General features: G+C 38.8%; 1 protein-coding gene and 1 long non-coding RNA gene across 2 annotated transcripts in view; one reads left to right on the forward strand and one right to left on the reverse strand.

Annotated features, from left to right (window-relative positions):
• The window catches only part of LOC311279630 (sialoadhesin-like), a gene marked incomplete at its 3' end in the record, with an annotated part of 84,530 nt that extends 59,918 nt beyond the window's left edge, over nt 1–24,612 (forward strand). Inside the window, exon 3 of the mRNA XM_084391257.1 lies at nt 24,413–24,612. Coding sequence (XP_084247383.1) covers nt 24,413–24,612 — 200 coding nt within the window. The remainder of the gene's footprint in view (nt 1–24,412) is intronic.
• LOC311285311 lies at nt 4,999–7,629 on the reverse strand. The gene is made up of 4 exons (XR_014626337.1): nt 7,035–7,629; nt 6,779–6,831; nt 6,392–6,515; nt 4,999–6,059 (listed from the first exon to the last, which is right to left on the reverse strand). It is a non-coding gene; the product is annotated as an uncharacterized lncRNA (long non-coding RNA).
• Nucleotides 24,613–24,864: the final 252 nt, after the last annotated feature.

The following is a 24,864-nucleotide window of genomic DNA, read 5'->3' on the forward strand; positions in this document are numbered from 1 at the left end:
AACTCTCTTGGTTTAACTGGTAATAATTTTTATTTTTTTTAAAAAATTGTATTCAGTATATGATAACAAATATCCATTGGTATTAACCAACTGTCTTACTAATATAATTATTAGTATGAAGTATGATAGAATAGTGATTTGTTTTTAAATAGTATGTCTTTGTTATTCCATATGAAATAGTTGTGTGGTGAAAAAGTGTGCTTATATACCAATGTCCATGCTAGCAGCAGTGTTGTTTTTGGCAGCCCTTTTAGTTTTAGTCACTTTAGTCCCTTAGTCTTTTGGACGAAAATGCTTTTTAGTTTTAGTCACTTATAAACTTTATAGTTTTAGTCAAGTTTTAGTCGACGAAAACGCAAAAAGGTTTTAGTCAAGTTTTAGTCAATTAATTTTAGTAAAAAAAAAAAAAAAGTAGTCTTTAACAAATTAATTTAGGTTAAAAAGTATTGGAAATGGGCTCAGGTTTGACAGGTTGTAGCAAGTGTTGCAATTCATAAAACAACAGTTAACCTTAAAACCTTTGCATAATAAACTAGACTTTCTCATTGATGGAGATGCAGTGCTGCCAAGCTGTACTTCATTGTCGCATTGGGCAGAAACCTTTTATCCCCATATTTCAAGTTATAATCATTTTCGTTCCGTCTCGTCTCGTCAACGAAAACTCGAAAACGTCTCGTCATGTTTTAGTCACCTTAGAGACATTTTAGCTAGTTATCGTCGCGTTATCGTCATAAAAAAAAGGTGCGTCAACGAAATCATTTCGTTATCGTCATCGTTGACGAAAACAACATTGGCTAGCAGGGCTTGTTTGTCTGTGAAATCTGGCCAATTTTACAGGAATTTTGTCAGCAGAAAAATTACATTTCAACAAAAAAAAATCTATGCCTCCAAGAGTATTAAAATATGTAATTAGGAAATACGTTCCAAAGACATTCTCTATTCTTCAAAAATTCTATTAACCATTTAATTCTGAAAGTGTCATTAAGTGTGCTATAATCTAAGACCTCGAGTCCCCCTTGCTCTTTGCTGTTACATATTACCTCCTTTTATAAATAATGCGGCGTTTCTCTCCATATGAAGTCATAAAGTATCATATCTAATTCATTAATCACCTTAGGAGGCACATCTAATGATAAAGATGTATATACTGATCTAGAAATACCTTCCGCCTTTGACAATAATACCCTCCCAATTATTGATATATCTCTCATTAACCACCAATTACATTTATTTTTTGTTCTCTCAATAATTGGTTCAAAATTGAACTGACTCCTCTGTTTTTCATTTTTACAAATTACTACTCGATATGTTAACTGGTGTTGAACTGGGATGTTCTCTATTTCTGTAGAGGAGCAATCTTTAAGAGGAAACAATACAGATTTATCACAGTTCATTGTAAGGCCTGATACAGCAGTGAACGCCTCATACATCTAATTATTTTTGGTACCTCAAATTTGTTTTTCAAAAAAATTGCAGTGTCGTCAGCAAACTGGCTAAGTTTAATTTCTAAACCTAAAGCTGTGATACCACTATACTGATTTCTTTTTACATGCATTGCCAAAACCTGGGTGACTAACAGAAATAAAGAAGGAGAGAGGGGGCATCCTTGCCTAATGCCATGATGAATATCACACCTTTGTGAAGGACCATAAGCAAGTTTGACGGAACTATTACATCCATTGTACAATCTTTAACTGCTTTCAAAAATACATCTCCAAACCCTAACAATTTAATAACTTTGAAAATAAAATCATGATTCACCGTATCAAATGCTTTATAAAAATCAATAAATAAAATAAAACTATCATCATCAGTTAATTGATTATAATCTATCATATCTAAAACTAGTCTAATATTATTCCTAATATGACGACCTTGCATAAAACCAGACCTTCCATATCAATTATTTTATCTAAACCTCGTTTCATTCTTCTAGCAAAAATCATTGCAAACAACTTACTGTCATTATTGAGTAAACTAATAGGCCTCCAGTTTTCACTGAGTAACTTGTCCTTGATAGGTTTGGGAATCAGTGTTATAACCCCTTGTTTTAATGAAGCAGGTTATTCACCTTTTTCTAAAGCTTCTAGAAATACTAATAATAAAAAGGGGGAAAGTTCTTTAGAAAATGTCTTGTAAAACTCTCCTGTTAGCCCGTCATTGCCTGGAGATTTGTTATTTTCTAGCAAGTTAATGCACTCTCTCAGCTCCTCAATATCTGTTTCTTTATCACACACATTTTGGAAGTTCTGATCTGTTTGTTTTTTTTGGTATCACTCATACAGCAATTTTTTTTTTTTAAATATCAATGTTAGAAGTAGCCATTGTGGAAGAATACAAATTACTAAAGAACCGAGCCACATATTTTGAAATATCTAATGAATTATCTACTATTTTGTTGTTAATCATAGTTTTGAAACCGAGGCAAAATCACTGTTTCTTTTTTCGATTTTGTATTTTTTCCCCCTTTTTCTAACCATTTAGATTGAATAAATGCTCCTTTTGCTTTATCCTCATAGATATTATCAAGTTCAGAATGTAATCAATTTAATTTTTTTAATTCAAAATTCTTTCCTCTTTTTATTCAAATGTAATATTTCCTCAATAATTGAATTTTCTTTCCTTCTTTATTTTTTGCTTCCAATTTTCCTTGGTTAAAGAATGCCGTTCTGATATCAAACTTCATTAATTCCCAGTACTTTCCATATGTCTTTTCTGTTGCTGCAATTGTCCTATATTTTTCAATAATGAGTTAGATTTTTTCCTTTATGCATTCATTTTCAAGCAATTTATTGTTTAATTTCCAGTAACTATTAGTTTTTTTGACTGATTTATCTTGCACCATATTTATTCTTATGAATATCCCTTTATGATCTGTCATTATGCAAGGTTCTATCAGTATAGAGGCCACATTATTAGTTAAATCATTAGACACTAACCAATAGTCAATGTGAGAATGAAGAGATAGGTTCTTATTACTCCACGTATATTCCTCCCTGTCTGGATTCTCTCCACACATCAGTAAGGCCCAATCTTAAACATACATGAACTAGTTCACTCGAAGGGCCAGGCCTACTTTTAGGAGGCCATCTATCAATGGTTGCATCAAACACAGTATTGAAATCTCCTCCCCAAATAACTTTAGCTAAAGGATATAAGAAAATAAAATGCTGAATTCTAGATTCAATCTGCAAAAAGAGTATTTCGTTGTTAATGTTGTTATCAGGGCCGGCGATTGCTATAGGCGAACTAGGCGGTTGCCTAGGGCGACAAATGTGTTGGGGGCGCGCACGCACTCTAGTGTCGCCCTATCTACTTCCCATATTAATCATAAAATTAGAACGAAACGCGAAATAAAACATGTTTATTAAACATGATCAAAGGGCGCCCCTCAACCACACGTTTAATTACTTATTAGATTGAATTTATGATTTTTGTCGACCATTTCTGGATTGGCGGGGGGCGGGAGGGTTGCGTTACGTTACGTTACGTTAGGGAAGTGCTCAGCTGCTGGCGCGTTGATCGAAAATGAAGCGGTCTAAACCTCTGGTGCACAGGGACGAAAACGGAGAAAGGAAGAAGATAAAAAATAAAGCTCAGTATAGAGTAAGTCTTCTCATCTTAGCTATTAAGGTGTCCAATGAGATAAATTTACTTAGTATTGTAGCCTACATTACCTAATATTGAACGTTTAATTGCTGTCATTAAGCTATAGTTTGCTAGCTAGTTACTTTGAAGGTGAATAGAAATGGCAGAAACAACTGTTAATATTTTATTATTTGAGATAGAACTAAAAGAACTTAAATATTTTAATTTTGTAGTGGTACATACATTATCCATAATAGCACATTTGTTTGTAGAAGGTATAGTTAAACTAGTTTAATGGTCATAATTTGCTTAAATTAATCCAATTTGGTAAATATCCTTGAACATTCTTTGTAGAATTAATTTACAGTTGATCTTCAAGTCATAATTTGCTTGTTGAAGTGTTGGAGTGACTATTAGAGCATTTTTGTTTGTTCATCAGTGAACATTCTTTGTAGCAAAATGAGTGAAAAAACTCAATCTTGCCTAGGGCAACCAAAGGGCTAGAGCCGGCCCTGGTTGTTATAACAAGTAATATCCATCTATTATTATATAAATTATAACAGTTGCAAACATTTAAATAAACCTTAAAGTGCATCCGTTATTTAACCATCCGAAGAACTTCTTGTCTCTAATAGAGAAGATTAACCTTGACTTTCAGGATACTGCAGACTCCTACCAAATGACCACAAGTCTATGAAGTTCCGTTGCCCTCTCAGGATGAATCTCTTTACCATCAACGAAATCCCTCGCTCCGCTGAAGTATGTGCTTTTGCCCTCCTTCCTCGCCCTCTCCACAGCCGGCCAAAGACGATTCCGTGCTTTAATGTCAAAAGCATATAGTCCTCTTTAAACTGCAGCCCCTTGGTGGTCAGATACTCGTTTTTTTTTTTTTTTTTTTTTTTTTGCAGATTAAATCTCTGGCTGTGCGAGAAATGAATCTTGGTTGAACTCTTCTGCCATCATCCGAGGTTTTAGGTCTGCCAAGACGATGTGCCACATCCAGAGCATCCGCTACCATACGCCTGTCCACTGTGTCAGCGGACACTTCTTTGCATATTTCCACAACTCTCGTTTTCACGTTTTCAATGGATTGCTCGGACAGTCCGTATAAACGCAGACACCATCTGCGGCTGTAACGTTCCTGGTCATGAATTTTCGTATTCATTTCCTTGACTTTTTTTTCCTACACTGTAAAAAATAATTCCGTAAAAAAACGGATAATGTACTGGCAGAAAATTACCAGGACATTTTCCGTTAAATTACGGACAGTTCCTTCACCTCTAAAACGGAAAGTTCTGTATATTAACAGTACATTTTCTGTACTATTAACGGATAATCCTTATACAGAAATTTCTACATTTATAGAAATTTTATAGCATATATTTTGGTGGCAAATAATTCAAGAACCATAAATTGAACATGGTTTATTTTTGTACAAATTTTCATGTAAACATTCTTAAATACATTCAATGGGTAAAGATATATATATATATATGACAAAATGAAACCATGTACAAAGCACCATTAAAAAGTGATTGTATTGTGGAATAAGTTTTTAGACATTAAACAAACAAGAGACAGAATTAAAAAAAGAAAACATGAGAAGGTACTTGCACAATATTGGTGTTGCACCAAATAGCTCACAAAATTATTTGAAACTTCATAAACTGTGAAAGTCAAGATTCAAAACATTTTCAAATGCAATACAATACAAATACAATACAGAAAGAAACTAACAAAACAAATGGAATACGAATACAGGTCTGCTGCTTTTATCATTAAAAATAGCTTTAGACAGTCAATAGTAGAGTGAAATGTTAGTGTTGATGCCATTTTTCTGTAAGAGAAGAGAACACCATATTCCTTAAAGGGTTAGTTCACCCAAAAATTTTTATTGTCATTAATTATTCACGCTCATGTTGTTCCACACCCCACAAGACTTCCATTCGTCTTCAGAACAAAAATGAAGATCTTTCTGAGGAAATCTGAGAGATTTCTGTCCCTCCATTGACATCTTACGCAACTACCAATTTCAAGGTTCAGAAAGGTATACAGACATAAATGTAATCCATGTGACTCCAGTGGTTTAACCTCAAATTTAGGAAGTAATTTATAACTTTCTGGAGCTTGAAAGTGGTAGTTGCGTAAGCTGTCAACAGAGGAAGAGAAAGCTCTCAGATTTCATTAAAAAGATCTTCATTTTTGTTCTGAAGATGAACTAAAGTCTTGCAGGTTTGGAACATCAGGTGGGCGAGTAATTAATGACATTATTTTCATTTTGGAGTGAACAACTTGTGTGAAAAACTTTCCTTCTTCTGTATGTTCAGTTAAAGGTCCATTAAGAGATTTGACAAAAGCTTAAACTTTACATGGGTTTTCAGTTGTTCATACAGGAACTTCAGCAGTCTTGGAGGAATGTGTAGACGTTTGGTTTCCTTCATCTCAGCCTTTTCGACCTTCGTTCAGGATTTCTGCACAGGAAAGTTGGACATGAAGAAAAAAAAATATGTTTTTAGCTACACAAGAAATTAAATAAAGGAAATTGAACTACAAAGTATCATGCAGACCAGGTTGAGGTTGAAATTTTACGTTCGTTAAATTATCAACTGCCATCCCTAATTGTTTCAAATTCAAACACTGTATAAAATGCTAAGACTTCTGTTTCCAGTGGACTCCAATTGCATCTCATGTTAGCTTGTCTGCTCAACTATACCTTATAATATGTTTTATTATTTTCAATTATATAAACAGTAACACAACAACATGCTCTATAAAAAGTTCTCATTCAAAATGTGTTGCTTACCTTTATATGAACTCCAGGATAAGTGCCATTTTCTTCTGGTATTTTGTAGCTCACTGCCTCAATGGGGTAGGAGATGTGGTCAATAATAACTTCTTGAATGACACCAATCCTGAATGCCCATCACCTTAAACAAATAACATATTACAAAATGAAAAACATTACACGATCACTTCAGAAAACCGCTCCAAAAATTGTTTTTTAAATCTTCCCTATACAATGTTTTTCTACTGACCATATAAGCATAAAATCTTTGAAGGGGGTGATGTTCAGCAACCAACTTTTTCTATAAAATGTTTTCCTCAGACTTTAAATTTAAATGTGTTTTGCCAATATTGAATACTCATAATGATGAAAAATATATATATACTAATAAAACAAAATACAAACCCATAAGGAGCATGCAGGGTGGTGCTTGGGATGCACAGTACATCAGCAAAATCCTGTCAATAGATAAGAAAACAACAGAAACACTATGAAACAAACTAATGAGGAGGGAGCTGGTAAAGAATGACTAACGTTAACGTTACAGGCAGAAGTATAACACATGTTAAATGTATAGTGTGTGTATAATGTCTGTGTGTTGTCTAAAACAAAGACAAGACAATAAAAGGTCTAACCTAAACATAACATTAACGTAGGCTACCTCATTTGGCAGAAAATGTGGTGTTATCCTTGATCCAGCTGTAACGTTACTGCATCTTCACACACAGTCTCTTCACGTTGTATCTTCATGCCTTTTAAATCAAGCAAGTCTTAAATGGCCTTTCCTTTTCTTGACGATTCATGGTAGCTTTTGTTTGAAGCCATTAAACTGCTCCAAAAACACGAGTAACGTTACTGCACTTTATACTGGTTAACGGGTGCGCTCGGCACGAAATAAACCGCATCACCGACAAAATAAAAGCCAATAAACCAGTTACAACGAGGACGCTATAACACATACAATCAGGGGAACTTCCACGAGTGATGACCAAATCTTTCAATGTGTGACGATATGCATAAAACGATAAACGCGACGGCTCCGACATTGCCTAACAAGCAGGGTGGCAACTAAATAACGTTACGTAAACAGCTTATTTGACATTTAGCTATAAATATAATTTTCGTTTTTTACCACAGAAGTGTCAGAATGGCTTCCACACATCCGAAATCTGCCTTTAAAAAGCAACTTTGGCCGCGTCATCTGTGTGTGTAATGGAGCTTGCGTCTCAAACTTTTCGCGCCGATCAGTTTTTAGTTCCCACAATGCAACGCGTGATTCAAAATACGGGTAAAAGTCCTGTAAAAGACAAATACGGAAAATTCCTTCAAATTAATATGGTACATTGTTTTTACAGTGTAGGAAAGCATTTGCATTTTGTAGGATTTTGTTTTCTGTCTGCAGCTTCATTACATCATCATGAACTGACCAATAAGAGATTTGCCCAGAGCTTCAATGTTGGAAGAATTCTCCTTCACCATCCTTTCAATCTGGTCGGATCTCTCGTTAATCTTCTCAGAGAGAATTCGGATGATATTCTCCTGCACTTCATTTAAAGAGAGTTCACTTTCTTTGGCAGAGGAGGCCACCACATGTTTATGCCTTTTGGAAAGTTGATTTTTGCTTGGTGTGTTTGGACACGAATCACAACTTCCTCCGTATGTTACCTTACAGGCATACAAGTGTGTATCGCTTTAGTTTCTCTTCTCTTTTTCTACTTCTCTCAGATCAGTGATGTTTACAGGAAAGACTCCAGTAGAAGCTTGTAAAAGACACAAATTCCAGGACATGATAAAACAAAATATAAAAAGGACTGTTTCACAAATAAATGACAGTTTTCAGGCCTCCGTCATGTCTGAGCTCCAGCAGCTGGTCTTCTTGTCTTGATGAGAGCTGGTTCTGACGTCATCATCTTCAGAATTAGAAAGGAATTTGCTTTGGTGTTTTAGTGCATGACAAAATTAAATATAAGTATTGATGTTTGAAAATACTGCATTTACTGAAATGACTATTTTGCCAAATTGAAAATTATATATTTTATAAAGAAAAAAAAACATATTATTTATTTTCTATAATTATATATTATATATTATATTATTTAATATATTATATTATATATTTTGGGGAGGAGCATTATCTATGAATATGTAATGTGCATATATTTACCTTGGAATGGATTGCGCATCCATACTTTGCCATTCCTTGGGTCTTTTTCAGATGGGACATAACGTTCAAACTCATCAGACAGTGATGTCAGGTGGCTATGTATCAACTTGCCAAGTCCTTCAGCATCCTCGGAAAAACTGGATAAGTTTCTGAACATATCAAAAACACCCCGGTTGATACGTCAGTGCAGACACCCACACATAAAACTTCATTCCAGTCTGCCTGTAACGTATTTGTTCAATACTTGGAATATTTTGGAGCCGGTGGTTGTGCTTGGAAGTGAAAGACAACAGAGCAACTCTTCCTGCACCTCATCTTGATGCACATAAACTAACATGATCGCCTTATTTTCCACGTCAGTCGATTCGTCCACTTGAATTGCGCACCACAGCGATGCTTTTAATCTGCCCAACAGCTGGCCCTCAATATCCTCAGCCATATCATCAATTCTCCTGGCAACAGTATTGTCAGATAGTGGAACATGTCCCAGCTTGCTAGCTGCTTTTCCCCCAAAAAGTTCCTGACAAATATCTTTTGCAGCAGGCAAAATTAGTTCTTCTCCGATTGTAAAGTTTTTATTAGCTTTAGCTATTTGGTGAGCAACAAGATATGAGCCTTTGTTGCAGCTACGTTTACTGAAGTTGACGATATTAAAACTTGCCGCTGAGCGTCCAACTGATGTTTCTTTCTTTCGAAAAACTCCTCTGTTTTGTCCTTGAGAGTTGGGTGTTTGGTGGTTAAGGGCCTCTGAAGTTTTGACGGCTTCATTGCTTCATTGCAGAGTTTTTCTCCACAAACAACACACAATGGATTTGGCACCACGAAATCGCCTGTTGCTGTAAATCCATACTTAATATAGGATACATAGTATTTACGATTGAAGCTTGACTTGCTTTTCTTTTTTCCGCTATTTTCGAGGTCATCGCCCTTTCTTTCGCTGGAACAGTCCGTGATTAAATGGGCCTTGATGGAAGTTTGCTGGGTCCCGGTCATCTCTCCACATAGGTCTCTGCCACTTCACGTGCACCGCGCTCTGCAGTCCGGTCAGATAACAATTATGTTCAGAACCAATGAGACGCTAAGCAATCGCAAGGCGCTCAAAGAAACACATTTTGATCTATTTATTGTTTATGTTTTGGATTAAATAACATGACATGTCATAGCACTTTGAAAAAAAAAAACATTTTAAAAAACATTATTATTAGTAAAAAATACTAACGGGTTCACGGACCGGTTGGCAGACGTCCCAACCTGCAAAAAGTCATTTCAGGGAGTTGAAATGACTCATCACTGATGACTGGGATCATCAGTGATGAGTCACTAAAATAGTTTTATTTCTGCATAGTTAAAGGTGCTCTAAGCGATGTCACGTGTTTTTTAGGCCAAAGTTTTTTTTGTCACATACAGCAAACATGTCCTCACTATCCGTCTCTGTAGACACCACAGGCTCCACAAACGGCAACAAAAACAAACTGGGCTCACCCGCACCACGAAACACAACAAACAGTGTTCCAGCCAATCACTGGCAAGAAGTATTTGAGGGTGGGGTTTGGGGGGTTAGTGCATGTACACATGAAGGGGGTGTGGAGGAGAGAGAAGCATGAAGAGGGAAGTTTGAATTATGGCCGACACACGACCAAAGAGACGACGTTCCGATGAACAAATTGCAAAGAAGAGGGACAAGGATAAGGAATGTGCAAAGTACCGAATTTACATCAGAAAAGCCTTCGAAAGGTGGCGAGAACTCCTCCGGCAGAAGGGCTTCCAATCCGACATTCAGTTGCTCTGTTTTTGCAGAACTGGTAAATCCATTTGTTTTTCTAAATTGACGTTCATGTTCGCCAAACCAACACAAGGATGTAATTAGCTAGAACTATGCAGTCAGCGTTAACTTTGGTGAATACAACATATGTGTTTCTAGCAGCTAGCGATCAATCTCTATTGTAAATGATCAAGCAAATTCACAGTAGGGCGACAATTTGTGTGAATGATTGTTTTCACCCACTGTTTGTTATGAATTTGAATGTTCATTTATAGGCTATTGACAACTTAGACTAAATTTGTTTATGACGCCGCTGTTGTTTATGCTCACTGGGAAACGCGAAGCTGACGTTATCTTGCTATTATTGCGTCGTTGTATGAGAGCTATAGTTATAACCTCAGGGGGCGAAACGATTTTAAGATAATGTTTCTCTTTTTCTGCATTCTGTTCTGCAATATATAAAAGCATTTATCTTACTTAGCGACATTACACACTGAATGAAGTATCAGTAAAACTCACCTTTGTTTGTAGTGACTACTTTGACTTTCCTTTATGCCGGATGGGAGAGGAGGAGGGAGGAGACGGGATGAGGAGGAGGGAGGGTCTAGCTAGCCTCAGTTTTGTTTGACACAACAAACAAACGAACGTCAACAACAAGTTACATCTCCCGACATCGCTTATAGAAGAACCTTTAAAACGAATGATGTAACAGTGGAATTAAATAAAGGTTAAAAGCTGGTGAATTGTCACTGTGTAAAAAAAGTCAGAGGAGTAAAACACCTAAAGTGATGTTCATTGGTGGATAAAGTGCATTTTTCTCCTTTTAAATAATAATTGATCATTTTACCCTAATATACTGAAAGAGACTGTAGAAGGTTCGCACTCTGAAAAAACTAGACAAAGTCTTTAACAAAAAGAATCAATTATTTTAATAGAGCAAGAGCAGACGTTTCAGCCATCCAGCTATTCTCAATGCTCATAATTGTCACCCTAATATACTGAACAAAATCATAATTGTGCCACTTCACAATGGACACTCTATCATGTTATGGTCAATATTATCAGCTTCTGTTATTCTGTCTTTGTGTTCCTGAAACTTTTCCTTTAAGTGATCAGTTTTATTAGTGATGCGCTCATACAATACTAGCCCAGCGCAGAGCCACACACCACAGCAGCGCCAGACCAGCAGTCTCAGACCGGCCATTAGCGTGGAGATTACAGCAGCATTAAGGTCAGGTTTAGTGGTCGGGTTGGGTATTCGTTATGCAGGAGCTTATAGTTATTGTGAAGTTAGGGTTAGTGGTTTTGGCAAGCCTGCAACCTTAGCCGAAAAAAGCGTAACGCTAGCTAACGCTGTGCTAAACATGTTTGCTCCAGTAGTAATGAAAAGATTCACCTTGAACTCTGTCATGGAAACTAGCATGTATAAACCTTAATTTATTAATTTAATAATCAATAAAAAAGGAATTTATACCTGTTTTATATTATGCTGTAGCGACATTGGACCAGCGGTTTGGAAAATGGATGGATGGATGATTCAGTTGCGGCGCCATCTTCTGTTCAGATGCAGGAATTCATTTGGCAAACGACTCTCACAGTGCATTGTGGGTATTCTCTAGCCGTTGAGTGTATATCTGTCGTGCACTTGTTATTGCGGTGCATTGTGGGATTGAATGAGTGAACTCGAATCGAGTTACTCGATAACGTCCACTATGGTTTCAGACACCACTACAAATGGCTGTTCCCTCAAATAATGCCCTATTTAAGGGTATAGGGGGCGATTTCAGACACAGCCTCAATGACGTCAAGGCTGTGATTGGTTATCAAGGCACAAGTGATCCAAGTTAGCCGTTACACTTTTTCCAATGGTAGAGCCACAGATCCTGGTATCTCCCAGTAATAAGACCATCTCTGGTATAAAGCAGGCTTTAGGTGATCGTCAGCTCCTAACGTCCGGTCTGAAGCTGCTGGCCTGAAACTGCAGTTGTAGCAGGTATTGAGAAGAGAATATTATTGTTATGATTGGTTATTTCATTGGTTCGTGTAGTTTGTTATGGTGCAGTATCGAAAGACTCCAGCAGGGGGTGGGGCGAGCATGGAGAGTTATTATCAGGCACACGGTTCCCTTCCCCCACTCATAATACAGAGATTGATGGAAACACAACAAGTGTCTGTCGTTGTTTCAATATTTCCTTGTTCCCCTTTTCAGTGGGAGACTACACAGTCACATATATAGTTCTGCAGTCTGACACATCTCGTCTCATATGTGCTCGTTCAATCCCTCAAACTGCCACCAGAGGTCACCATCTCCTGCGACTGACATCAACCTTGATGAGCCTCACCTGTAAATCACTATCATTCATCTTCATTCATCCTCACAATTATTCATCTTCATCTTACAGAAAAAGATTATCATTTCTGTTTAAGTAGGTTTAGTTCAGTAATGTTGTTCTCTTATTGAGGGAGGGACTGTGATGTGTCTGTCGCTGGGTGTTAATAAACAGTGTTAACCACACAAAGCTTCCCTGTAAAGCTAAAGTGCTTGTGTTAAAACAGTCTGTCATTTGGTTGCTGTTGATCTGATGAGCTTCAACACGGTAAGACAAACACACTCTTGCTTAAATGAAACTGATGATTATTGCTCATATAACATACGTGTCTTTACATGAGAAATGTTAAGAATAGGGTGATTTACATTATACTTGTTTAAATGATGAATATATTAAGGCAAGTATTCATTAGGGACTGTTCGTTTTTTATTTAAGGGGCTACCGGAGGAGTTTTGAGATCAAAATAGACTTGACCCTCCCTTCGCCAGCAAAACATTTTTCTATCACCCTCCAAAATTATTGTGAAAAAAGGCATGACCCTCCCAGATAATTTATTGATTACTTTTTGCGCTTGGCAAAGATGTCAGATAGCCATTGTTTTTTTTACAACCATGACAAACGACTTACACCCGTGTCACACATACTCCGTTTTCAGTGCATATTCGGTGCGTATTTTTTTCCGTACCCATGTTAACAGGTCTGAGCTTTCACACTGAACACGGTTGCAGTCCGGCAATGCGTTCCAGGTGCGGTGTGTATACAGCAGCGCAGCGATCGTTTCTGCACCGAGTCTATTTCTGCTGTGCTGCACGCGCTGAATTAAACGCGAATTAAAGTGACAGCGCAGGGTTCGTGGCCAAAATGAACACAGATTGACATGAAAATATAATAATCTCACCATAAATGCATGTAATTAAATAAAATGTTGTAATACCACCATAAATGTATTTAATTACATACTAGCCTACTATTTTTCACAGTCATCTTTTTACTTTAAGACCGGGGTAAAGGAAAACTACAATTTACCTCAACAAGGCGACATACAGTAATGAACAACACTCGTCTCATTCGTGGAGGTGGAAAAACAAGTTCTTTGTGAGATACAATATTTATTGTATTAAAATTTAAATACAAAAGAAAAGGCATGAGAGTCGGCTGTTTTTGTCAATTTGAAGTTTTAATTTAAAATGTTTGTGATTTTAATAAAAGTACATGGTTAAATATTTTACCACTTGCTTGAGCAACTTAAAGGTGCATTGCGCAACTTTTCATGTTAAAAATACCCGTTTTCTAACCCATACATGCTTAAACAATTGCCTGATGGGCTGAATGAGCCCTTCTCTGATCACTGCGATTGCCTCTATAATCCTGTACAGTAAAATAAATAAGAGGGATTCGGGTCGGAATCTGAGACTGGGCGTGACGTCATGCGCGTTCACGGCACGCTCATATGTCTGGCAGGTTTGTGTATGCGCCGACGCCGCCATTCTCCGTAGAAAATGGATTCTATAAGAGACCGGCTTGTAGTTCATTTCAAACACCAACGCAAACTCCACGTAAGATAAAAAAAAGAGAACTTTTGTCTAGTGCAACCAAAAGGTCCAAATTGGAGTCAGACAGGCGTCGGGGTAAGACGAGAGTAAACATAGGGAAGGCTTTCAACAAATGGAGAGATCTCCGGTCTGCTCTAGGGCTCAAACGGGATCCTCAGGTGGCTTTTTTCTTGATAAAAAGGTAAGATATATCCCATTCTCTAATGTCTGATACGGCCAATAATGACAATAAATGACGATCCATAAAATGTGTAATGCTTTAGCGTAAGCTAGATAAATGTACAATCGGAATAGGTTTTACTAACTTACCATTGTCAGTGATCAGGTTCAGAATGATTGTGATATAAAATGCTGATATATAAGTTAGATACTTAGACACAAATTTTGAGCAAATTACTGCTTAATTACGATGTATTGCTATTGGAATATGCTACTTAGCTGATCAATAAAACAGGCTAAACCCCCGCAAATCTTCGGCGGATTAACGTTAGCCTGTTTGGCTTTTATGGTAACGTCATAGTGCCACTTGATTGTTTATTACCTTGAGACATTTGGGTGTACTTTGTTGACCGACTGTGTGGTATGGTATCATGATTACAATTTTGAGCTTTTACAAAGTTATAACTTATATTGTTCATGAACGTGTTTCCATAATAATAGTCATAAGTGGATACAGTAAACACATAACACAGTTCAACATGGAGATAGATGGGAATAAAAAACGAAGTTTTCTACTACCCCCATTTTTTCCCTCACACATAAGTGTGTTATTTACTCAATTGCCTTTCCTTTCACATATTTTAAATTACTTGCAGATTTAAAACTGTATTACCTCTGAAGACATTATGATTGTAAACAAAAGATTTGTGCGGCTGATGCTCCTTGGGTTATGACCAGCTCGAGCTCGTGCAAGCGTGCGTGTGCGTGTGGTCCGTGAGCGTGCACACCTCTGGTTGCAGTTTCGCTTGCCGCCAGAGGGGGCGTAGTTCTGCGAAAACTCAGACTCTCGCGCAATGCACCTTTAATATATAAATCTATAAGTAATGCACTGAATAATACGTTGTTTAAATTGTGTTAAAACGTGAATACATCTATTAAAGAGTGTATGTGTAGAGAGAATCGCAATGCTGACAACTTTTTTTTTTATAAAAGTTGCTGATAACTTCTGGATTTGAAAGTAAAATAGTGAGTATGTGTTTGTGGTACAGCCGCGGATTAGTTACACACTGCAAACGCAGCATATGTGAAAGCACTATAGCGTGCTGCTCCTGCACCACATACGCACTTCACACGGAGTATGTGTGAAACAGGCGTTAACCTCTGCTTTCTCATCTTACACATCACACTCCACTGTTATGGTGGCCATTTCAGTAGATTTACTCACTAACATTGTTGTGGAAACATAATAAGCATGGAAACTAAAATATGGTAGTATCGTGCTACAGCGCACATTCTATCAGCTGCAGTTCTGGCGCCTCAGTCCCAATACTGTACCGGTATGGTAATGCAGCGGTAGAGTTACACTCACAGGACACTGCACTTATTCACAATCACAAAAGTTCATTATTTGCTCGTGCTTTAAAGCTTTGCCGGGTAAGATTGCGCTCGATCGGCCCAAAACCAGCATCCGACCAGCGCGGAAGGTCTTAACGTGTTACTGTCCTTTTCTCGAGGCAAAGTATTTTTTGATTAAATGCAGTACATTTGAATATGTATTCTCTCGTTATTTCATCTGACTCCATAAATGAAAAGGTTTTAATGATATCTCTGCATCAGTAAATGTGAGCGAATGTTTGACTATTCCTTTTAACTCTTTAATGAAAATAATGTCAAAGTCAGTTAGAATAATCAAATGTAACAATTTATTATGTCAGGTAAATGTATCATGCCAATTTCATAATCAATTCAAAGATAATCGATACAAAACATCAAATGCTCTGGAATAGAGAGAAGATGCAAACCCAACATTAAGAAATACATGAGAATGAGAGGTCTCACTCTCAGCCTCACGGGCTAATCTGAGGTACAGAAAGGGCCCCGAATCCTCTGCTGCATTTCATTATATAGTCAGGACCTCTTTCACTTGGAAACATCTTTTAACAATGGAAATTTGCATTCAGAGGTTACACCTTTGGGTGTAGGGAGACCATTTGTGATGCGATCTGGGAAAACCCACCACATGGTGAAATTTTACCTATTACAGGTTTTGATATCATATGGATGCAGGTATCAAGCCCTTTCCAAATCTGTTTTTATTTTTATCATAGCTTATTGGTAGCAGAAGTTATGTTTATCTGAAGTCGGCCGATCTCTATGATTTTCTGGAACGGAATTTTGAGAAAAACAGGTTTAAATAACCGTTGAGACGCGTCCATCTCGCGATTGTTATGAAACTGCGTGACGTTATAGTTTAAACAGGATTGGCGCGAAATGCGCACTATACACATTCACTGTACATGTATGTGGTTTATTTTAAAGGTAAACTATCTTTGTAGTGTTACGAGACGGACAGGTGTATGGGATATAAGGCGATTGTTTTGTTTTTTTCACCTCTGCCGGCCCCGGGCGTTAATGGTCGCATAGAATGCATTAGAGAAAGAGAGTATTTTCAGCTTGACACTATAAATCGCTGTTTTTCTGCACTAAACAAGGGAATTTTGCCAAGATATTTTAAGAGATAAGAGAAAAGATGTTATAGAATAATAATTTAATGGAAAAAAAAATTTGACAAAAAAACTGACATTCAAACTATTTTGGAATTTACTGAAAACGGCCCAGCGCGACATCCGACGGGTTTTCCCAGATCGCATCACATTTGTCTAGAGGCCAACCCCTCCTTGGGTGCCAGTTATCCATAAACTCTTAAAAACCTTATTACCTTTTGTTTTACTTATTTGGAAATGAGACATTTGTACCAGTCGCACTGAGACATTTTAAACGATACCAAACATGAAAAATACTCTGTGATAATCATTCACATTAAACTATTCATTTTCTTGGGTGAATTCAGGTGATGGGAGAGGGGAAGAGGGGGAGAGATGTGTTCTGAGGTGAGACTTTGCCTCTCACATGGTGAGTTCAAATGGTAATTTCCAGAGAGGTCCTTTGTCCTCTCAGGGTCTGGTCGCTCTTCAAACAGACTGTCCGGCATTTCCTAATTTCTCAATTCTTACAGCCGGGTAAACATTTCATTGGCGTTCTATTTTGACATGATGCACTTTTTCTTAGCGTGTACGCCCCGAAGCGCGCACGCAGTCAAACAGCGCCAAACTGAACTTATGTACACTGTAAAAATGAATACGCTAAATCTACTCAATAAAATTGTGACAACAGATTACAAGCAATATTATTAATTAAATGTAACAAATTAGAATTGAGTAATAATTAATCAAATTAATTCCTTAAAAGTTAACCATTTATAATGAGTAAAATTTACAACATTATTTTTTTAACTATTTTTTTTTATTGCCAACACCTGATGTTAACAAGCAGAATCACTGAAGGAGAAAACCATAATTTTAAGTCACCATTATGGTGATCAGTGTTTGCTTTAGTTGGGCTCTTAACCTTAAATCATTGACTTTAGATTTTGTTTGGCTGCTGTACCTTGTTATGGTTTAGAAGGAGAGAACCCAATCGCTGACCATTTGCAGACATCTCAAGGGTTTATTACAGAAAAACAGGGAAAACAAAACCCACAAGGGGGCAAAACAAGACAGGGTAGATATTAGACAGAGAAGACTAGACTAGGACTCAGACAATAAACTAACAGCTAAGACAGGATCAACTCTTCACAAGACTTTCAACAGGTTACTCACGGTAGATATCACATTGATTGAATGACAATGAACCGGCACAGGACAGCAAACACAAGGGGATTAAATAGGGAGAAACTAATGAGGGAAACAGGTGAAGCAATAATGACAAAACGAGGATAACAAGGGGGCGGGGCTGGGTGACGAGACAACACAAGCACATGGCCCAAACAAATGGCCATGAGCTTGCACATAAAACACGGGTCTGTCATGATTCTGCCTCAAGACTAAAGAAAATCAAGGACACGAGTGCAGAATCATGACAGAACCCCTCCCCTAAGGAGCGGCTTCCAGACGCTCCTCAAGGGAACATTAAACACGGGACATGACGGACTGAGATACAGACACGAACCAACAAAACATGACAAATAACAATAAAGGCATACATGAATAAACAATAACAGGGTTGGGGTGAAAAATCAAAAACAATAAACAAGGCAAAGGAGGTGGAGGAAGCACACAGTTCTTAGGGGGCAGACCAGGGTGAACGGGTGGACTAGGGGTCTTGGGTTGACAGGACGATGGCTGATGGCGAGGGGTCCGGGCAGACTTGGATGGGGACACATGAGGAAAAGTCTTAGGGGAAACAGTCCGGGGTTTAGTGGACACAGGGGTGACCGGGGAAACAGTCTGGAATACTGCATTAGTGGCAGCAGCAACAGACTCAGGCACAGAGGAAACAGAGGAAGACAAAACAGGACTCTTGACGGGGGACAAGGCAGGCGAAGGCGCAGGACACAAGACAGGGGGTGAAACAGACGATAATGGAGCTGGAACAGGGACAGAGATCTCGGAAGACGATCCGGAATCGACGCTTCTCACTTCAAATTCAGTTGAGGCGTCGAAGGCAGCAGACTGGGGTACGGCGCTCACAGCAGCTGACTGGGGTACGGCGCTCACAGCAGCTGACTGGGGTACAGCGCTCACAGCAGCTGACTGGGGTACGGCGCTCACGGCAGCTGAACTGCGATCATGACTCTCTGCAGTAGACTTGAGATCTGTGCTCTCCGGAGCATTAGGAAAAGGGACTGGGGACAAGACAGGACTGACTGGGACATCAAGAATTCTGACAAGACGGGATAAATATTCAGACAGGGTTCTGGCAGCGATGATGACTGGCATCTCCTGGCGAGCTGATACAGACTCTATCACGGCCTTTGCAGCGGAATCAGCCGCTGCTTTCTCTTCAGCAGACATGACTGAAGACTCAGAGACGACATTCACAGTACAAGTCTCTGGAATGGATCTCCCCAACGCCGACTGGGAAACAGCGCATGCAGTAGCGGGCTCTGGGACAGCGCTTGCAGTAGCAGGCTCTGGGACAACGCTTGAAGTAGCGGACTCTGGGACAGCGCTTGCAGTAGCGGGCTCTGGGACAGCGCTTGCAGTAGCGGGCTCTGGGACAGCGCTTGCAGTAGCGGGCTCTGGGACAGCGCTTGCAGTAGCGGGCTCTGGGACAGCGCTTGCAGTAGCGGGCTCTGGGACAGCGTCTGCAGTAGCGGGCTCTGGGACAGCGCTTGGGACAGCCAGAGATGAAGGACGAGAGGCTCCCTTCCTCCTCTTCTTTCTCCTTGGCCGCGGAGCAGATGCCATGGACGGACTGGTGACAGGAGAGGGAGGTGAAGCAGGAACCATTACTGGAACTGGGGAGCCCAGCACAGGCGAGGAGGCCTCCGGGCAGGAAGACTCCGATGCTGACTCCCACGACGGGTGCCTTCCACGCTTACCATGAAGATTTATGGACGTGGAAGGTGTCTCAGGAGTCACGGCAGGACTGGGTTGGTCCCCAAGTGTAGCGACGGCTAGCAAACGACCCTCAGGGATCACAGGAAGCTTGGCAGAAGGTGGAGAGGACAACCACCATTGTTCCCGGAGCTCCGACTGCCACTTGAGAAGAGACACACTGTCTGCTGGGTTCAATGTAGTCCGGTTCATTCTGTTATGGTTTAGAAGGAGAGAACCCAATCGCAGACCATTTGCAGACATCTCAAGGGTTTATTACAGAAAAACAGGGAAAACAAAACCCACAAGGGGGCAAAACAAGACAGGGTAGATATTAGACAGAGAAGACTAGACTAGACTAGGACTCAGACAATAAACTAACAGCTAAGACAGGATCAACTCTTCACAAGACTTTCAACAGGTTACTCACGGTAGATATCACATTGATTGAATGACAATAAACCGGCACAGGACAGCAAACACAAGGGGATTAAATAGGGAGAAACTAATGAGGGAAACAGGTGAAGCAATAATGACAAAACGAGGATAACAAGGGGGCGGGGCTGGGTGACGAGACAACACAAGCACATGGCCCAAACAAATGGCCATGAGCTTGCACATAAAACACGGGTCTGTCATGATTCTGCCTCAAGACTAAAGAAAATCAAGGACACGAGTGCAGAATCATGACATACCTGAGTTATAACAGCCAGATGAACGAAGAGAAAAGGTGATCTGATGGTGTTGGTTGTGTTTCAACATAATCATTATTTCACAATCATTTGACCTGATTCACTGAACTCATATAGAGCCCAATTTCTGAATTAGGTTTACTTTATTAATTATAGCAGCATTCTCCTTGTACAGCATCAATAGGTTCTGTTTTGACATGATGCACTTTTTCTTAGCGTGTACGCCCCGAAGCGCGCACGCAGTCAAACAGCGCCAAACTGAACTTATGTAGGGTCAGACCCATCTGCTAGCGATGGAAAAAAATAAGCAAAACAAGCCACTTTGAAATTTTGCTGTTTTCATGAATACAAAAGTTGGCAGACCCTCCCCCTAGACTAAAAAAAATTGGATGACCCTCCCCTCAACAAAGAATAAAAAGACATGACCCTCCCCTATTTTCCTCCGGTGGTCCATTCCATAAATACCGAACGGTCCCTTACTTCAATGAGCTCATTGTTTTTGCCTTAAATTATTACTATGTTTCAATTAATACATTTTTAGCAAACTGTGATTTTTTATATATTTCTGAAATGCATAACTTAAGACAGTTTCCTCTGATAACAGATCACTCTAAATTGTAATGTGGACTCGTGTATTTTCTGTAAAGCCGCTTTGAAATGATGTGTATTGTGAAAAGCGCTATACAAATAAATGTGAATTGAATTGAATGCTGTATTATAGATATATGTTATGCTGATGTGGGTCAGAATGGCTCCTCCTCTTCCTCTGATCTTCTTTCTGCTCATGATTCACGGTGAGTCTCTCTTACATTCACATTAGAAACACTCTGATGTTTTATTTAAGGCCTCATGAGCGGCTGATCTGCACTTTCTTCTGTCCTGTTCTCACATATTTCTCTCTGAAACAGGAAGTTTGATTTGAACTTGTCAAACGCTCGTCCCTTTTAGAAATGTCCAGTAGTCTTTTGCTACTTGCTAGTCAGTGTCACATGGTTTAGGGGGAGGGACTTTCTCAATGTTCAGAGCATTTGATTGGACAAAAATCACTGTAGCAGCAGATCATGAATATGTTTGGCTCATGTTCTCGGAAGTGAATGTGTACATGTTAAATATGTATCATGTCTAAGGAGTTCACTAGCATAAATGAGCTCTGAGCTGATAGATAAGAACTAAAAGCCACAAAACTAATATTTTGATGTCATTGGGTATTTAATAAATCAACTTTGATTATTTTCTTCATCTTATTTTTCATATATTTCATTATTTGAGAGTGCGTCATGTTGTTTGTGGCTGATTTCTTGGTTCTCTCTTCACTCCTCTGTCTCTGTACGTTTACTTCTGCTTTTCTGCAACACCGTCCATCAAAGCTCATCAAAAGATCACTGTAGGACAGGGCTGCCAACTTTTGAGTTCCCTTTCGAGGAAACGTCACATTTACAAGCGCCAAAATGATATTTATTGTTTTAATTTCATAATAAAATTGACAGAATCTGAGAGATTAGAATTGAAAAGTAACCAGCTCTGTCTTGGCTGACATGTGGCCAGAGGTGTAAAGTCCAGGTTCAGAAAGTAAAAGTCAATATTTTGTTCATCTGGATTTGCTAATTCAGCCAGGAGAACTAATTAGTGAAATCAGCTGCTGAGTTCATGGGTGGAATAAACATATGGCAGGACTTCTACTGTCTGACCCCTGGACTATACACCTCTGCCCATAGGGAGGCGTTGACCGGTTTGATGATGCTTGCAGTTTGCAGAGTTCTGCTGTTCTCACGCAATGAATGTTTAGCAGTTTTTCTCTGCGTGAGAAAATGTGTGTGTGGCGTGAGAGTGTGTGAAACTTGTCGATTAGAGTCTCAGGCTGAAAGTGTGACAGTTCGCAGTCCTGCTCTAGCACTAGATCGTGAATATCTTTTACTCTTGTTCTCGGAAGTGAATGTGTAGTTAAATATTTATTTAGTCATATTCCAGGATTTACAGTTTTTCTGAATTGCTAAAACACTAAACCCACTTCTCTGAACCAAATTCTCAATAGCCTAAACCAATTTGTCGAATAAATCACTCTTTCTGTAAAACATTGAACAAGTTCAGGTTAAAACACTGTTTGCAAATCTCATGCACTCTTTTTGCAAAACGCTAAACACATTCTCACTCATTAAAACACATTTCTCACTGTGATGCACTTATGTTTCAAACCGCTAAACACAGGCAGACTAAAGTTAAACACAACTACAACACAGTTGTCATCATTTACACACAACGACTCAAAACTGTTAACACTTATTTATAATGATGAGAGGAAACCAACTGTACAAAATACAAGACAGTTTAAAGTGCCTAGATTTACTCAAAATGTTGCACTGAATGTTGAGAACAACAATGGATGGAAACAATATAAGAGGAAGAGTATGAGTATAAGAGGAGGAAGAGTGTGAGTTAGAGGAGGAAGAGTGTGAGTCTAAGAAGAGGAAGAGTGTGAGTATAAGAGGAGGAAGAGTGTGTGTCTAAGAAGAGGAAGAGTGTGAGTATAAGAGGAGAAAGAGTGTGTGTCTAAGAAGAGGAAGAGTGTGAGTATAAGAGGAGGAAGAGTGTGAGTATAAGAGGAGGAAGAGTGTGTGTATAAGAGGAGGAAGAGTGTGTATAAGAGGAGGAAGAGTGTGATTTATAAGAGGAGGAAGAGTGTGTGTCTAAGAAGAGGAAGAGTGTGAGTCTAAGAGGAGGAAGAGTGTGAGTCTAAGAGGAGGAAGAGTGTGTGTATAAGTGGAGGAAGAGTGTGAGTTAGAGGATGAAGAGTGTGTGTGTGTGTATAAGAGGAGGAAGAGTATGAGTATAAGAGGAGGAAGAGTGTGAGTTAGAGGAGGAAGAGTGTGTGTATAAGAGGAGGAAGAGTGTGATTTATAAGAGGAGGAAGAGTGTGAGTATAAGAAGAGGAATAGTGTGAGTATAAGAGGAGGAAGAGTATGTGAAAGAGGTGATGAACGAAGAGGAAGAGGAAGGTGTGGAGAATGTTGTCAAGGCTTCAGGGTTTTTCTCTTCTCCGGTCAGTACTACTTTTTTATGTAATTGCAAAATTTGTTTACTTTGTTACAATAATTAAATAAATATTTCTCCTGTAACTGCATGCTTTGGATTCTGTGTTCTCCATTTGTCATGTAGTGTCTAACGAATGATCTGTAGTGTTTCTAATATTGACTGATGTGTGTAAGATCTGAAAGCATTGTTTGATTTTGCCAGAAGAGTCAGAGATTCTCTGAATGAGTTTTGAACATTTGCTTTTGTGTTTAAGGTTTTGAGAAAGTGAGTGATGGTTTCAAGAAATGTGTTTTAGCAATTCAGAAAAACTGTAATTGTGCAGCTTGTTGTTTTTGGCTGATTTCTTGGTTCTCTCTTCACTCCTCTGTCTTAAAGTAATTCACACTGAGATTATTTATTTACATTTATCTTATATTTCCTGTAATGAGTCGCTGTTTTCAAATAGTAATAAAGTATTGTCATGTTTTCATGGTCCAATATAACAGATAAAACAACATTTACAGTTTGATGAATTCTGTGTTTCAGGGGTTTCTAGTGATGATTGGAATGTGAGTTACAGTCCTTCACACATCTGTGCACTAAAGGACTCAACAGTGATAATGAGATGCACTTATACATACCCTACTGGATATCAGATCGAGAAAGTGTTCTGGACAAAAGGCCCATTCCAAGAGGGTGTTGAGCCTCCAGATCTGTCTAATGACCCTGAATACAGTCAGAGGCTTCAGTATCTGGGAGACAAACAGCAGAACTGCACCATCAGACTGAGTCATGTGACACTGAAGGATGAACACATGTACTATTTCAGATTCATCTCTGATAAAGATGTTGGAAAATATACTGGTTATCCAGGAGTGACTCTTACTGTCACAGGTGACTTTGATGAGGTTTATCTCTTCTTCTGTGCATTATGTTGAATAATAATCAGTGTATGACAGCAGCACTAGATATAATGTGTGTGTTGTGTTCAGATCTTCAGGTGGAGTCTCCTGAGAGAGTGACAGAGGGAGATTCAGTCAATCTGAGATGTAAAAGCAGCTGCGCTCTGACTGACAGAGCAACATTCATCTGGTACAGAAACTCACAGCCATTAACTGAGAGAAGAGACAGAAACAATGAACTCCTGCTGCAGTCAGTCAGAAGAGAGGATTCAGGCAGATATACACAGTAAAAACCCCAGTGTTAAATCAACACTGCTCAGAGTACATATGGTCCCACTCTACACAGTGTTAAAATTAACACTGAAGCAGTGTTGAAGTTAATGAGATAATTAAGTTAACACTGAAGCAGTGTTGAAGTTAATGAGTTAATTAAGTTAACACTGAAGCAGTGTTGAAGTTAATGAGATAATTAAGAGATTAATTAAGTGATGATTGGCCATTAGTGGTGACACCTGATGATAACAAGCAGACTCACTGAAGGA

This window comes from Rutilus rutilus, assembly GCF_951802725.1.
Source record: "Rutilus rutilus genome assembly, chromosome: 2".
Taxonomy (NCBI): Eukaryota; Metazoa; Chordata; class Actinopteri; order Cypriniformes; family Leuciscidae; genus Rutilus; species Rutilus rutilus.